The sequence below is a fragment of the Nestor notabilis genome, unplaced genomic scaffold (assembly GCF_000696875.1).
Source record: "Nestor notabilis isolate BGI_N333 unplaced genomic scaffold, ASM69687v1 scaffold32700, whole genome shotgun sequence".
In the NCBI taxonomy this organism is placed as follows: domain Eukaryota; kingdom Metazoa; phylum Chordata; class Aves; order Psittaciformes; family Psittacidae; genus Nestor; species Nestor notabilis.
In genome coordinates this window covers 1-17,658 of record NW_009910265.1, presented here as the reverse complement: position 1 = coordinate 17,658, position 17,658 = coordinate 1, and the positions used below count along the sequence as shown (strand labels likewise).

General features: G+C 40.0%; 1 protein-coding gene across 1 annotated transcript; it reads left to right on the top strand.

Moving 5' to 3' along the window:
- Positions 1-172: 172 nt before the first annotated feature.
- Positions 173-17,323, top strand: LOC104401592 (thyroglobulin-like; the record flags this gene model as incomplete). The annotated part of the gene is made up of 6 exons (XM_010009219.1): positions 173-373; positions 7,055-7,209; positions 7,712-7,868; positions 11,563-11,787; positions 15,463-15,597; positions 17,153-17,323. Coding segments are annotated over 6 exons (1,044 nt in total), but the record flags the coding sequence as incomplete, so codon positions are not given.
- Between the last annotated feature and the right edge of the window lie 335 nt (positions 17,324-17,658).

The following is a 17,658-nucleotide window of genomic DNA, read 5'->3' as shown; positions in this document are numbered from 1 at the left end:
TTTTTTCTAGTGGAAGTCAAATTCCCCATTTGTATAATGAGTGAAATAATTGATGGTTTCATGATCATTCATCTTTCTTCCTTCTAATAAAGCGGGCTGAAAGCATTGCTGTTAAAGTCTCTAGGGCAGTTTGTTGTCTTCTGTATCTTGCAATAAATTTCTCTCTTCGAAGGTCCTAGTTTCTGTAATATGCTGAGGTCTAAAACTGGTTCACGAGAGGCTGGCAAAGGCTACATCCCACAGTGTGAAGGGGACAACGGGACTTTCTCACCCATGCAGTGCAGCCAGGATCAAGAGAGCTGCTGGTGTGTCTTTGACAGTGGAGAAGAAGCTCCAGGGACACGAGTAAGCGGAGGAAGACCTGCGTGTGCAAGTGAGTTCCTGCTTGAGGCACATTGCCTCTGGGCAAATCCAGCTCTGGAACTTGACCAGATCCTATCTTTTTTCTAGTATTTAGTTGTATTTAATCTTATTCAGTTTATAATCTTAATCTTAGTTCAGACCCTTATAGAGGCTCTTGCTCAAGCAGTATGCTTATCTTTTTATATCTTCTTTTTAAATATCAGATATAACTTATATCTGAAGTTATAGCAGATTTCAGACCCACCTGGGCACAATGTCCAGTTTTCTTCAAGTGCTTTGTCAGGGAGAAGCTATAAAACTTAGTTAAAAAATCAATTTGAACAGCTTGGTGCAACCTTGAACCTGTTCTAGCCTGAGCTGGCTCTGGGATTAAAAGCCATTCAGCTGACTAAAATCAAATCTGAAAAATGTATGGTTCTGCCATTCCTACTCTTGGCTTGTGACCAGAATTGTGAAAAGGATGTGCCAAAACATTACATATTCACAGAATATTTCCTGCATGACCAGAGCTGTGAAGCGCTGGAATTCAGTCATGGTTTCCAGTGAGGTGTCCAAATGGGAGACATTTGGATAAATTTAATTTGCAATGGCTTTTATACATCTTCCCATCACTGAAGTGAAGCAAAACAAATTAAACTTTCTACAAGGCTATGCTCCAAAGTGAATGATTAGTAGAAACTAGAGCTGTGAAAAGAAAACCTTCGACTAGTGTCTGCATGATAAGAAATTGCTTTGGTTTCCTTTCGTGTTTCTGCTATATAAAGAGCAACACAAGCTCACCAACCAAATACCTGATTGCATCAGCCCAGCTGGCTGTAAGGCATTATAATCAATTAGATGGCTCCTCAGCCAACTTGGAAACCACCACCAAGATAATCTTTGAACTCTCTTGTGCCAAGGGAGATATGTAGAAGGGATTTTACTGGAAGCCAGAAGGAGACCCCAGGGTTGTATTTGCTCCATGGTCCATCCAAGCTTTGAAGAGATGAGCTCCAGAATGAAGGTGGTGTAGCCTTGTGAGTGTAGCAGTCTAATACAGGTTTCTAGCTCTTCAGAGAAGCACAGCTGATCAATCTAACAAGTACAGTGCTGCTGCCATCCTGCTTCCAGGCTGTGGGATAATATCTCTGTGGGACATGGATTAGGTGATATCTATTTTGTCTGGACCAGTGGCACCCAGCACTCAGCAGCATGGATTGATGTTCTCATAGACTCTGAAGGTGAACAAGGAAAAGTGAAAGTGTTTCAAGTAGGGCAGAGAAAAGTCAGAACTAGTTGTATATAAGTCCTTGATATCTCCTTATCTCCATGAAAACTTGTCTTCTAGATTTCCCCTTCCATTCTAAGGGAATTTATGAAATAAGTTTGAAGGAGGGTGTAGCCGTACCCCAAGATAAGCCTTTTGGATGGATTTATGTTTTGGGTGCACATCAGGATGTTTGTTGGGATCCTATAATGCTGTACTTTTCCTAGAGGAAATAGTGACTGAATGATTAATGACCTTTCTTTTTGAACGACTGAGCTGAGAGAGAGAACTGCTTTAAAAATATAGAGGAAACCTGGCTTTACTGAAAACTGTTATTTTCTGCATAGAAATACCATTGAAATGATCTTTAATGATTTTCCTGGATTTTGAAATAACAATGGAACGTTTTCATGCTAAACAACTTAGTTATTGTATAAAAATAAAGAAGCAAAAGTTATTTTTCCCCTCAGTCTATCCAACCATGTACTTCTAGTTCTGGGAACTAGTAATAATTGATCAGGAAAAGGGAAAGAAATATTATTGTCACTATCTTTGAGATCTTGTCTATCAGCAAAATAAGCTGTTGTGGTGGAAAAATATGATAAACTTCTCTTCCAACATCAGAACAGACAGCTGTAAACAGCAAGTAATAACTTCACAGTGCCCAGTGCATACAATGTTGTTTTCATTAGCTTAATCGTTTCCATCAGGTAGAATCTGACTGTCTCTAGTTTACATGCACCAGACAGATGATTCCAAGTACTGTAGCAGTCCTCACACACATCTGCCATCCTCATGCCCACTTTCCACAGCTCTGAGTAGAAATGGAGGAGAGAAAGGCTTCCAGAGAAGGTCCTGGACACAGTAATTTCATTATGGAAATCTTCAGAAAACACCTATGAAAGAGGGGTCAATATTCAACTGGATTCTGATTGACTCCTACAGGACAGAGAAATTGGGGCAGAAATAGAGTGACAAAATGGTGCAGGCTTTGTAACAATAGTAAATGAGATAACACCTGTAGAGGGATAAATGAGCAAGTTACTGATTGTGAACTGATACCTATGGTCCATGCCAGGAAACCATCCATCACTTAGGTTTTGAGGGCTGGTTATTCTCTAGTTCACACACCAACTCTCACTGGAACAGATAGTAAAAGGCTGTATGTAGCAGCTGAGACTAGATTTGACTTGCCGAATATAGGGATGAGTTACAGCAATAAACAGACTACAGACTAATTTTTACATACTTTGTATAAAGAGATATGTTGTGTAATTTACACATAATGGTGCGTGTAGTTTACATTTGTCAGGATAGGCATTACTGCCTTGCAGTGATATCTTTTGGTTCTAAAATCTCAGGAAGTCTAACAAAAGTTTGTAAGCAAGGATGCCAGGTTTCCACCTTTACTGAAAAAAGAGCTGGATACAAGTCAGTGAGTGAGGAGACAGCCCCATTTATAGAGTTATTGCAGAAAAGATGCCATAAAAAAGACTTGGGGGAAAAAAAAGCATTTGGCAATTCACTGAGACAAATATGAAAGCCTTTGATTTTGGCATTGAAATGCTCAGGGTTGGAGAACAAAGATGTACTGTGCTCACTGGATCCCAGCTTCATCCTGCAATTTTTTAAGCTTTAACTGAAGTGGCTGCTAAGTTAAGGAATTCATCTTTCTAACTCTGTCAGATGAGGGAGAAGGAGACTGCTCACACCTGAACTATCAGCAGTGTTTGCCTTCCTTCATGGACTAGGGAGGTTGGGACTGATCTGAGCATTGCTATTTGGGAAATATTCTATATATACACCACACAAATGAATTGTATGTTAGAAGAATGTAATTTTCTTTGTTTCTAAGTAAGGAAGTTTTTCATCATATGTTTTGTAGCTCTAGAACTCAGAAGTGTTTAAATATTGCTAGATACATTCAGTAATCAGTTTGGGATTTGGCTTATATTGAGCAAAGCAGTTATTTTGTACTGATGAGTAGAAATTGATTATCATTAGCATGCTATACTAGTCTGCTACAGTGGGCTGGCAGGGTTGAAATGACTGTATTGATGCATAGTGAGTTGATAGGGTAAACTTCGTGCTCTTACTCCAAAGCTGCATACTACTGTTAAGGACCTGCTGGGTCATCAGAAACATCTCGGTGCTGTGGAGGACACTGTAGTCATGAGCTCCTGATCTTGAAGTTTTCAGACTTCCCTTTAAAGGGAATTGAGATTATTATTTGTATTTTTTTTTTATCCTGCCTCTTCCCACTGGATGTCTTTTGTAAAGGTCTGTTCTGCTGATGGTCAGAAGCCTTCTCATTTCCTGCTTAAATTTATTCATGACTGTTTCAAACTTATCTGTTCTTAGAATCCCTGCACGTAGCTTTCTGGTCCCAATGCATTACCCATCAAAGTCAATATGCGTTTTCATCAGCTTTGCTAAACTGAACCATGCTGACATCAAACCAGATCCAAGTTGAGATGAGTGGGGATGCACAGGGTGCTCTCTAGGTTTTCTTTGTTGATATCAGGATTTTGTGGGCTTTTCACTCAAAGTGCTTCCCAGTATGCCACTAATGTATCCCCCTTCTCATTTGCCTAAAGGTCCACAGTGTGCTCTGCCATTCGGTGCCTCATCTGTGCTCAACGGAGCTGTATTTTGTGCAAACACTTCTGGGCAAGCTCCAAGCATTCAGCAGTGCTGGTTGGTGTGTCGCCAGGGCTTCCACAGTGCCTCTTCCACCACAGCCTTTCAGTGTGATGTGCAACAGCATCGATGGGTCTCGGCTGCCCCGCTCTACCAGGCCTGCCAGAGTATGTCTGAACTGCTGTGGGTCGGGAAGGGCAGAGCAGTGTGAATACGTGTACAAACATCTGCTTTCATCATGAAGCTACTGTGTGAATGACAGTAACAGGACACAAGAGTTATATGGGAGTTGCTAAATTAAAGCGAATTAGTCGTGTCTTCTGCCGTCTTCCTATCTGTCTTTTGGCTGGCTCCTATGCTAGAAGCAGTCCTGCTTTTCTGTTATAGTATAGCTATAAATAGTTATTCAATCTATATGGAGATTTGAGAGTTGGAACTAGATGATCTTAAGGTCCTTTCCAACCCTAACTAGTCTATGATTCTATGATTAATCTTTGTTAGTTCAAAGTTGCTGGCACCATGAAGTGGTTCCAAAGGAACCACTTAGTCGTGGAAGAACAGATGAGCGCCAGATGTTTGAATTTGGCAGAACTTGACTGTTTATTTGCATAATCAAGTCACTGTTACTTCTGCATCTTTTTGCAGTGGTCAGTTCTTTAGGATTATTGTTGTGTTGGCTGGCTGACCTGTGGAATTTTCAAGTTAAAAATGGCACTTTAAATCTTGGGAGAATGGGCTGTCTATTCAAAGCTCAAGTAATTGGGTATTCATGTTGGCCTTTTCAATTGCTTCAAATAGAGATGTATAGATACATTCTGATCTAAACAGCAATGTGTAGCAGTGCTGAACTTTTGAGGAAGGTAGATCTTGATGCCGAATTTACATCTACTCTTAATTTCCAATATGGTTTAAACCCATTCTGGAAACCCCTGTATTGACATATTTCCAGTTGTACCCCAGCTCTTCTATTCCAAATGTAAATGTTTTTAAACTTTAAATTTCAGAGTGGTACTTTTGTCTGTAATCATGTTTGCTGTAGTTTTGTAGCATGTTATGAAGTAACTTTTGGTTTTGCCTGATGGCAGTTGAATAGATGTAAGGAAAAAGGGGAGTGTGTGGCAGTCTGATACAAGCTACCGGTTGATGCAACCTAAGGACTTGCCCCAGTAATTTGTGTTTGTTATAGAGCATGGCTTTAAGGAGAAAGAAAAGATTCCCAACACATCAGAAAGCAATTGTGTAAACTTCACGATAATGGAGAATTCATCACAACACTTAGTAATTTATTCCAATGGATAATTACCCACACTCTTAGGAATCTGATTTCCTCTTCTTTATGTGTACATTTCAAGATGGTGGTTAAGTCAGCTCTTAAGTACTCTCTGATAAACTAAGCAGACAGAGGGCTTTGCACCTTGCAAGAAGAGGCAGGCTTTTGTGTCATCTGGTCCCTCCCACCATTCTCCTTGGAAGCCCTCCAGGCTTTCCCACACTCCTACTGGGGTAAGGGGTGGAGAATTGTGCCCCAGCGGTGACACCTCTATGGGATGCAGTGAGGGTCTGTAGAGGAGGTGAATGAGGGAGAGCTCTGCTGCTTGCCCAGGCTGGTGGGATAAGAGCAGGCTCCATTTGGAGGTGGCAGGACAACATGACCACCGTGCTGAATCTGAGATAACAAACCCTCCGTGAAGCCTGGGGTCTGCGTAACTCCAGTGGAGACAAGAAATCTGCACCTTTTTTATGGCTAAAAACTGGCCCAAAATATTTATATTTTGTGACAGATGAGCTCATAGATTTCTCATCTGTTTGTGTGATTTTCATCACTTCTGTTTGATATCAAAAAGTTGGAAGGGCCTTGTAGGTGTCCATGTCAATGCCATAATCATGCAATCAGGTTTATTCTCTCCTAAAGCTTGACTCCCAGTTAATTTGGCATGCTAAGTGCCTGAAAGCCCATTTAAATTACTTTTGTTTTGATCATTTAATTAATTTTAAAATTGAAGTCTTTTTATGGGTGTGTCTAAGAGAAGTGGAGGTTGACAGGTCAATAATTCCTGTCTTCCTGTTTCTTTTCTATGTATTGGCATAACATTACCTTTCATTTCGTTCTCTGGAAATTTCTACCTGCTAAGGCTTCTAAAAAATCCTCGTTAGTAATTCACATTGTTCCTTATCCTTCTGTGAGTGCTCCAGTGTAAAATATCTCTTTATTGTCATATAGTGATATCACTTGGCTTTTCCCTAATGAACAACATACATATATTTATCAAGCATCTCTTGCTGCTTATTATTCACTACCAACAACTACTGTGTTCACCTAGAAATGGGGAGATGCTATTGATGCAGGACCAAAATCATAGAATCATAGAATAGTTTGGGTTGGAAAGGACCTTAAGATCACCTAGTTCCAACCCCCCTGCCATGGGCAGGGACACCACACACTAAACTATGTCGCCCAAGGCTCTGTCCAGCCTGTCCTTGAACACCTCCAGGGTTGGAGCATTCACAACTTCCTTGGGCAACCTATTCCAGTGCCTCACCACCCTCACTGTGAAGAACTTCTTCCTTAGATCTAACCTAAAGTTCCCCTGTTTAAGTTTAAAGCCATTACCCCTTGTCCTACCACTAGAGTCCCTAATGAAGAGTCCCTCCCCAGCATCCTTTTAGGCCCCCTTCGGATATTGGAAGGCTGCTCTGAGGTCTCCAAAATGCCAAATCAGTGTCATCTTTTCCCAGAGTGACTTTAGAAGTCAGTTTCTACATTAGTGACACTACTAAATGCCCTTTTTTCTACTTGATTTTTAGAGCTCCAATTATTTCAGACAGTCCAAGCTCAAGCACACTTTCAACTACTGCTGCCTCCTGAGAAGACCTGTAGTTCTGACTACTCTGGATTGCTCCAGGCATTCCAGATATTCATTTTAGATGAGTTGAAGGCTCGTGGTTTATGTCACCTCCAGGTAATTTCAATTCCTTCTTCTCTGTTGTTGGTGGTCTTCTTTGGTTTGGTTTAGTTTGGGTTTTTTATTGGTTGGTTGGTTGGTTTCTTTGTATTACAAAAAGAAAGGTGAGACACAAAGGTGAGCTTTGCTTGTTTGAGAGAGGTGGAAGAGCTGAAGATGCTATGAAATCTGTCAGGATTGACAGCATTATCATATGGATAACTGGGAAAATAGGATGTTTAGTCTCACTGACCTCACATCAGAAGATCAACTTAATTGTGGACATAGAAGTCTTATAACATCAGTCCAATATTAATTAAAAATATGTTTTGATGGAAGAGAACATTTTAAATATTCTTCTTGTGAGGAGATGACCTGCTAAAATATCCTGTCCTAGGTTTGTTTTTACAGGCCTTTTTGAAAATGTACCTTTTGAGCATAGCACAGTGCAAATGAATAGGGAAAGGTTGACTTTCCCTGTTCTCAGGTTAACTAACCATGGTTTAATTTTGAACTCAAGGTAAATGCGTTTGGAAACACTGGCTCCGTTTCTGTCTGTGATGATTCCACTGTCTATGTTGAATGCCTGGGCATGGACCGCCTGGGGGTGAATGTCACATGGAGGACTCAACTGGAAAACATCCCAGCAGCTTCTCTCCCTGATTTACATGATATTGGTAAGGGGTTTTTCTGTGAGTTAAACCTGCTTTGCTTTTAATTATTTTGCTTCCCTGTATTTGCTCTTAGGGGGCACTGACAAGGTATTATAAGCGCTCATTGAAACAGTCTGTCTAAAGCATTGGAGTTGTCTTTGAGCTTTTGCTGTTGATATATTACTCTTGGAAAAGAAAGGAGCTATAGCAATGTTTTTTTTCACATAGGACTGCTTCTCCCAGCTTCTTTGACTGAGATAGAAAATTACTTTATCGGGCATGAGCTGATCTTTACCAGATGTTAATTTCCATTGGGCAGGTCCTCAGTGGTGGAAAAGATTGTGCTCATTATTGGGTTGGACTCAGAGAAGCACAATTCACACATTGCCAAAAATATAACTATTCTCTTCCAAGTATTTTTTCTTTTTTTCTTTCTCCCCCTTTTCTGTTTATTACATTACTTTTGACACCAAAGAACGACCCTTACCACAGACATCCTAGAGCAATAATTCAGAGACCACTGACTGGCGGATCTTTGCTGTGGTTTCCAAGAGAGTTAGGAAAGGTATAAAAATGTTCTTTCAGATCAGTCAGTGTTTCCCTCTAGAATAAGGTGTAAAAGACACATCCCAATTTCAGATGTCTCCCGTGCCACCTTTTCTCCAGTCTTACTGCTTTGCAATGGTGCTCCCAGCACTAAATATCAATAGCTCTGCCTGCACGTGTTGTTGCCTCTAACTTTGGGACTTGAAGACATGCCCTACAGCAGTTTTTGTCTGATCAAAACTGAATTCAAAAGCCTTCAGTGGCTGTAGTGGTGGTGTGGTTCCTGGTTTTACAGGATGTTTGTTTTTACATCCATTCACTTGTTCCCAGTTGTAAGGGAAATTCAAGTGAATGTTCATACAAGTGAATATTCAAGCCGTTTGCAGAAGCATGGTTGGTTTTATATGAAACTTTAGTTTTAAAAGTGTCTCACTTTGTAGACATCACATTTTCGACCCACTCCACATTAAATTTTCCCTGTAGTACTAAAACTGCTTTTCAGGGAATGACTGTATCGTTTCAGAAGAGGTAGAGCAGAACCTGCTCTCTGTCTACTTATGGCACCATCAACTTCCCTTACCTTCTAAGGCAGCTTTGGATCTTTCTGTTCGAGGTGTTTACACACGGTGAGCAAAATTGCTCTCTGATTTGAAAATCTACATTACTAAAATAGCTTTATTCTTCTCTTAGCTTCTATGTGGGTAAATAAGAAGTCTTGCTTTTTTTCCTCATATGAAATAGCTGAGAAAACAATAGCTAAACAGAAGCACAGTATATATATGTTCCCAGTGGAGAGCCTCAAATCTAAATCACTCATGAATGCTTCATGACTTTTTTTCTTGCATTTTTCTTGCACTTTTACTTACTTTTTCTTTCCAAGGCTTTGCACCGTGCTAAACCTTTCCTGTAGGATCTTACACCATTTGGCTCTGTAGCTTAGACCTCAGCTTTAGAATACTGAGGAACCCTTACACCAAGTTTTCTCTTTTACGTTCAATACACAAAACCACTATGGATTATAAAAATAAGCCTTAAGTGGATGAAGATGTAGTAAACAGTCCCCATCAGTGAAACTGGAGGAAATCAATCCCTGCAGTATACAACTAATATTCTAAGCTGTGTCTTTGTGCTCTGCATTTTCCTTAAAGAAAATTTAAAAAAGAACAAATTTACCTTTTTTTTTCTTTCACTTTTCTCTCACTTTCTCATTTGGCCAATATAAACTCCAGGTGACAGCATGATCCCTTACCTGTTGAAATTAGTGTTGAATTCAACAGAAGAGAACCTTAAACCATATTTCTTCCCACAAGATAACATAAGATGCAACAATTTGCAGGATATTTCTGTATGTGAAAAAATGTATTGTCCCCCAGAAGTGTAAGTCCCTAAAGGTATATCAGGTCCTGGAGAAATGCTTAGTAAGACCTTCCACTAAATCTAACAATGAATGAGATGTGTAGTAGCCTGAGTTTCCCAAATGTGCAGCAGAAGAGGAGCAAATCCAGGAAAGCACTATTATATCTGCTGTGCTTTAGAGCTTGCTGAAGGTCCTAGGAAACACACCTTGGACCAGAAGCTAAGATGTCCCATGTCAGCAGGGAAGTGTGGCCCATGCTGGAAGGGCTAAACCAAGGCAGCTTGTGTCAGATGTTACCAGCAACTCTGTGGCTGGCATGTCCATCACTGAACTGTTTTTTGCTGAGACATTCCAGGATGTACCTGTGTACTTGCAATGCATGAACATGTTTGCTACAGCTAAACACCTTTTTATATACTTTAAATGCAAAGGATTTTGTATATGAATGGATGCATAATGTGGTCATAGAAAGGTCACATGTAGTGATAGTGTTAAGGAATTTTCAACATGGAAATGTTTTAAAAGACAATCAATGGATCTAAGTGCGTTCTTACTGGTTTGATTGCTTCTTTTCTACATGTGAATTCCCTCAGCTGTCATTTCAAGGTTATTTTCAATTCTGCTACAGCTAGTCACTAGGCAATTCTGAAGGCTAATCTGCTTATTCCTGCTTTCAATTATGAGACAACTTCAGGCAAAACATAGGCAAAGTGGTGTTGATTATGTGGTGATCTCCAATTACTTCCTTGTGAGCTAAGTATTGTTTTGGCCTGGGTTTGACCAAAACTAAGTGCTGTTTTGTTGATTATAGGATGTGTCAGTGCAGCAGAAGGAGACGTTGCTCAAAACTCGAGGAAGCAGAACATCGAGAATAAACAGACACAGTTGTCAGATTTAATGCAAGGACCATTCACTTTAGCTCACAAGTGAACGGTCTTGTGTCCTTCCTCTGCAACAGGGGAAACAACATCTTCATGACAGCAATCAGCTAGGGACCAACATTCAGGAACAGAGGGTCACCAATGTTTTCAGTATTTAAGGTTTAGGCCCTTGTCTTGCAAATTTGGACCAGTAAACCACATCAACACCTCATTTAGTGTCATAAACCCTGCAGGGATAAACAGAATGTGATAGCAAACAAAATCTGCTGTCAACACTGTTCTGGTACTTCTGGTCTAGCCAAACTGGGGAATTTGCTCTTGATCTGGCACTGAAAACTGTGCTTGCACAAGTCATCGAAGGGGAAGCTGTCTGGGCAACTAAGAATATAGAGAGTAGGAAAGGTGCTCACTGTTTTCCAGCATTTTAAACACCAGCTTCAGCAATTGTGAAGAGTGTGTCTGTGGAATAGGTGGGTATGTTGAATATCAGCAGCATGATGGAAGGTGATTGTTATATTGCTGCAGATGGTGGCCTTCAAAAACAAAGCAACAAGATGCTGAAAAAGAAACAAATGACACCCATTAAAAACCAAAAAACACAAACAACCAAACAAGCACAAACCAGGAATAAATTCACTCTGAATGTCAGATAATCCTGGTTTTCATCTGCTGAAGTTTTGTTTATTACTCAGAAATAAAGTTTTGTTTTCTGATGCTTTATTTATTGGATAGGCTTTCTGCCTCTGTCTCTTTATGACTTCTACAGATATTAAGATTAGGGTTTTAGTCTGATAGACACTGTACAGATTCAGTCATGCTTATATTTCTGTATCTGCATATGCTTTTAACTTAAAGTTCATCAGTTTCTACGTTCTGTTCCCCTATTGGGAATGTCTTTCATGATATTTTGTTGTATTTCCTCCCCTACCTTTAGAAAATGCAATTTCTGGAGAAAATCTCATTGGAGCATTTATAAAAGAGATTAAGGACGGTGATTTTCTGCTGTATTTGGACTCCAAGCAGTTCCTAGCAGATTCTGTAGTTGATTTTCCACGGGATGAAGAGTTTGATTTGTCACCGAGTGTGCAGCTAGGATGTCGAAACGGGTTCCGAAGAATATCATCTCCTGGGCAAGCAGCCCCGAATTCACAAGGATGTGGTATGTCTCAGTTTAGCTTTCCCTTCTTTGATATTATTAGGAATTAGCATGAAGCTAAAGTTGGAAAATCATCAGTGAATTTGTGTTTATGGTCAACATGTGAAAAGTGCGAATCACTGGTGTGAATGGTAAGTCTGAGGAGTGATGGGAATTAGTGCTCTTCACTCCTTGCATTGAGCCAACAATTTGGAAATAGGTGTCATGGCACTGACATGGTATAGAAGGGTTTGCCAAGGTATTGGGGTATTTTTTTAGATCTGTCTGGCATTAGAAGGTCTTGCTGTAATGTATGTGATCCTTAATAGAAGATTAATACAAAGATCATGTAGCTGGTGCTTCAGATGATGGAAAGTTACTGAGAATAGAAGCCTAGATGCAGAAATGGCACAAGTCCTGGGCCAAGTCTGTCCAGCTTTGATGGAAGCTTTCTTGGTGTTGGCCATCACCCAGGCCTGATTGCACTCCTGCCCTCTTTTCATCTTCTTTCCTTCTGTTTAGTTGGCTTCCCTGGAACAGGCTGCCTTTCTGTCAACATCCTGCTTAGGCCTGACATACCTGCCTTTTCGATGGAGCCCCATGGCTGTGCCTTGCAGTCCTGTGTACCAGATCATGCTACCAAAAAGCCTTTGCTTTAACAGGCCCACTTGTTTCTATCAACATCAACCCTCCTATAGCACAACCCCGATTGTTCTTAGCCAGGTTAGTGTCAGTGAGTCTGTGTCTTATGTCAGTTTGGGATGTATTCACTATGTTTAGCTTTTTTTTGGAACAGGGGAGGGGTGTACTACTTCTAGGTATAAGATCAGCAGTAGCAGGTATTGCATAAATTTTCCAATATGGGGAATATTTTCAGATGGGAAAACTTCAGCAGCTTAAGTTTGAGACCCTAGAGCAAATCAAAATACATGAAAGCAACTTAGGTCCCAGCTTGGTGTCTCTTTAAGTCAGGAGAGCTTCCTAATGCCTGGTCAGGGGCTTCAAAGTAATCAAATGATGAATCAGCTCTGAACAGCTGCAATTTCCAGGTTGGGCTTTTAAGGGTAAGTTGACCAGTTTTAGTTCATCTTCATGATCTGAAACACTTAAGAGTTTGGTTATTTCTATACACCAAGGAGAAAAAAATGATTAATTCCTACTAAGAAACCAGAGTCTGTAATGACTTGCAGTTACTTAATTAGATGTACTGTTGTACTGAGTAAAGGTACCAGTATTAAGCACAGTCCATCACTTAGAGCAGAAGAACTTACAAAGAATTGGACCTTTTTGCCAAGTATTTCCTGCCAAGGATAAAGGCCTCTAGGAAGCAGTGTATTAATGCAATTTGTGAGTTAGTTCATACATATTTGAACCAGCTAGTGGTAGTAAAAGTCACTCAGTGAAACAGACTTATCATAGAGATGTGGAAAGGACATAGCTTGTGCTCTAGTTTTTGGCAGAGATTTTGTATTCTGAGTTGTCACGGTATACACACTGCTGGACACTGGTTTGTGTAGTGGGACTGCATGTTTTATTCTAAACAGAGGATATAGGAATTCTGTTTCTGCTTCCTTTAACAGAGAGATAAATTTATAAACAATATATATCTTATATATTTTTTTATATGTGTTTTAATTTGCATTTTGGGTATATTTTGGTCATTTATCTTGTCACAGTCTCTACTAATAATAGGGATTAGTAGTAAGAAGTATCACCTCTGATTACAGAACTGTGAGGAGTGGCATCCTTGTGCAGTTACTCCAGTGAGTTGTTCTTCAGCCTGGAATTTGTTACTCAGCATCGTGTTTCCCTGGTACACAGAAACCTGGGTCTAGTTAGAAGTGAAACCAGGTTACACATTTCATGTGCAGGAGCAAGGGATTAAATTTGGGGTTTAATGTTATTTTTATACTTTATCTTAGTTATGTTATTTTTATTTAGTTTTAGGGATACAGATTTTAGCCCAGTGCTAATACTTAGCTCTGAGATTTTGGGTCAAAGCTGTTCTCTAGTTTCTTATATTGCTAAAATGTATGGATGTTATTATAGAGTCTAGAAAACAAGTGTCTGCTCTAACATTTTTTACTGTTCTTTGTGCCCTTTTGTTAGTCTAATGTGTGAGACAAAAGGCAATTTTGCTCACTTAAAATGTGATGGGAGACACAGATGTTACTTTCACATCGTGACTAAAGGTACAAAACTGGGAGAATTCTTAACAGCTTAATTTGTCCCTTTTTAATTTTTAATTGCTTAATTAGTGTTCTTCATCCTTTGCATTTTGTCTTCAGTTGAGGCACGGATTACTCATTTCATTTTCATTTCTTCTGTTGTTCATTTGCAGTGAATATGATCCTTTTTGCATGTGTTGGAAAATGTCTTTAAGTGCATCAGATACACGTAATGTGCTTAAGACAGGAGAATTCTGTCTGATCTGGGATTTCTTGGGTCTGTGTCCTGCATTTGACTTAAGCCACGACAGTCTGTAATTGATTTTAGATATGTGTTATATCTAGAGTAATTGTCTTGATATGTACTTAGGAAGAAAATTTCATCTCACAGTTCTCTATCCTAGACCTTCCCATTGGACCATTTATAGCAGATGAAGGAAGATATGATCATTTTTATATTGGTTGTATAAAAATGATCATACTTTTAGATCTTTTTAGTCTATTATAATTTAGATGCTCCTATAAGTGAAATTAATTTACATTCCAGTGTGTTGGCCAGAACAGCAATTCATCATGTGGGTTGCAGTGGAGATGGCCAGTTTTCCATTACTGTTTTTCTCTCACACAAGCTTAAACTTCTGTTAAGATGTAGGGCAAGAACAGAAATGGAGTTTTTCACCTTGTCAATGTCCCAAAATATACATTTGATAGTGTTTTGAAGGAAATCTACATCTGGAAAACAGCTGTGAAGTAACAAGTAAAGGTATTGTCCTGCAAATGCGTCTGTTACTCTTCTGCTGTAATATTCGTACGAATGATCTGAAGGCAAAGACAGTATTCCATGACCTTCCAGAAGGCAGTTTTCTTTGTAATATACATCAGGTCAGCTGGAAATATTGCTCCTGATTGTTCTGAAAAGGATAGATATATATACACTAAGAATATCTTTTTGTTTAGTATTTGGGTTGTCATGTGCACAGCTAGTGACTTCTAATCCCGCCATCGCTATTTAGTTTGGAAGTGCTTACTAAAAATCATTACCAGGAATTCTGAATGAAAGTGTTACCATATGGTGGGTTTCTGTACAATGTTTCTGGAGTTCCTGTTCCTAGGAGCCTTCCCTTTTCTGTCTGTAGTGTTAGAAGTTACTCTGTTTGTAGCTTGTCTGTCTTTGTTTTCTTTCACAACTTACCCACAAAGTGCATTATCTTATTACAAATGGATTTGACAAATGGAAATCAGGCCTGGGCTTGACATTTCCAACCAGCTTGATATGCACTAATACATGAACGTTTTTAGGGTGAGAAAAAAAGGCCACAGTCTATATTCCAGTCACTGGTGAGTTTAATGAGCATTTGAGGAGCGTTTACCTTTGTTAGATATAAAGGTATTAAGATCTTGAAGCCTATGAGATACCGGCATGAGATGTATATATGTACACACCCACACATCTGTGTGCAGATGCTTGAACTGGTTGGGTTCCAAGAGAGTAATAAGGTGATTGTTCTCTTTGCAGTTGTTTGTCCTCCAGGCAGTCATTTCCAGAACGATGAATGCATTCCCTGCCCTCTTGGCTACTATCAGTATCAGACAGGACGTTCCTCCTGTGTCAAGTGTCCTGTGGGCAAAACTACCATCTCCTATGGGGCAACCAGTGCTGATCACTGTAAGTTGAACTCATCTTTTTCCCTTGTCCTTTGTATCCTGGCTTCAAATAACTAACAGATATTTTCTTTTTTTCACTCTAAGTTTAAAAAAATCCAAACAAAAACCCCCAGATCCTCCCTCTGGGGTTTTTTTGAGTGGATATGATCCCTTCTGCATACATCCAAAGACATTTTGCAAAGACAGAACAAACTGTCTGGTGTTCTGACCAAAAACGCATGAGAAACGAGTGGTCAGTCTCATCCAGGATGTTGTGGTTCCTTAAGATGTGCTCATTGTCCTCAGGAATGGTGCCTGGGTGTTTACTATCAGAGAGAAACATCTTATGTAGTTCAATAATTGTCACCTTCATGAAGACTAAAGTAGGCTTTATGCAGCTCTTTCCACTGTGAATACAAATACTTCTCATAAAGCAGTTCACTAAAGTTTGTGCATTCAGTTTAAGTTACTTATTTTTGCACATAGTTCCAAAAAGAAAATCAGTTTCTAAGTCCAAATAAAGTTTTTCTTCAGAATTAGCTCGTGGATAAAAATAAAAGTGAGTCACAAGAATGGGTTTCCTGGGAGTATCGATGAGTATAGGGTCTGCTTTGTTCTGTTTCACCCTATTTATTCTCTGGGGTGGGATAAAAGATCAGGTTTATTGTAAGTCATCCTGACACCAATTAGCTTTTACTTAAAGTTGTCATTGTTTATTTCTGTATGTGTTCCCTATATAAGTATTGGACTCCTGGGCTGGAGCTTTGCTCCAGTTTTCTTTATTGCAGGTGCCTGCAACTAAACCTGCTCCCTGCCTAGTTTCCACCTTACCTGTGTGCTGAGTTTCAGTGCCAGTCCTTTCCAAAAGGCCATGTCCTACACATGCAGCTTGCTACTTGCTTTCTTTCCCTGCTGTCTCCTTGCAAGGTGTGAAGAGTTTACTGAATTAATGGTGTGGTGGCTTTTCTGCTGGTGTTCTTGACATTTCACAGATCCATTGCAGCAGGCACTGAACAATCCTGTGTGAAAACACAGTTCCTTTTCTGTACTTCTTTGATTTACTGTACTTAGCGTAAAGGGAGATTTATCCATGGCAGAGGATCCTAAAAATGTTTGGAATATGACTTGCAGTAACAACCAAGCAGTGAGACTGCCATGTTTCAGAACATGGAATATCATGCAAATTGTAGATTCTTTTTCAGTGAAGTCTCTGCTTTACTTAGAGCACTTTTGTCCTACAGCATTGAAACATTGTCCCACTGCATTGACAGAACCAGAGGCAATGGGCACCAACCAAAACACAGGAGGTTCCTGTGGACATCAGGAAACATGTTTTACTGAGGGTGACTCAGCACTGGCACAAGCTGCCCAGTGATGTTGTGGAGTCTCCATCCTTGGAGATACTGAAAAGACAACTGGACATGGTCTTGGGCAACCAGCTCTTAGGTGGCCCTGCTTGGGCAGGGAGGTTGGACCAAATGACTTCCAAAGGTTCCTTCCAACCAGACCCATTCTGTGAAACCCAGTGACAGCATTATCAAAGTACCATGTTTTCTTTCCTTGTTTACTTGTTACAGGTATCATGTACTGTCAAAGCAATGAGCAGGGTCTGCAGTGTGATGAAGATGGCCAGTATAGACCTTCCCAGCAAGACCCTGACACTAAGAAATCCTTCTGTGTCGACAGCTTTGGAGCAGCACTGGGCTGGACAGAAACAGATGATCTCCTTACAGACTACCAGTGCCTAGGTGAGTGTCAGAAGAGTATGTTGGGTATGCTTTGGCCCCACATAAGTGAAACCTCTTTATGAAGAGACTCATGACACCACAGCTTATGAAGATTCGCTTTCCTATAGTTGTGGTCTCTCCTCCTCAATTTTGCATTTCCTGACAACACTGGGGAAGTTATTTCCAGTAAGGGAGAAGAGAGAAGCCGGTTTCTTGCACTCTCAGATGGCTGACAGCTTTTGATGTATGCTGACCTCCTGCTTGCTGCTTGGAAACCCAAAAGAATAATGAAAGGGCTAATGGGAATGAAGCAGAATTATGAATTTCTGCTTATATATGTGTGTATGTATATATGT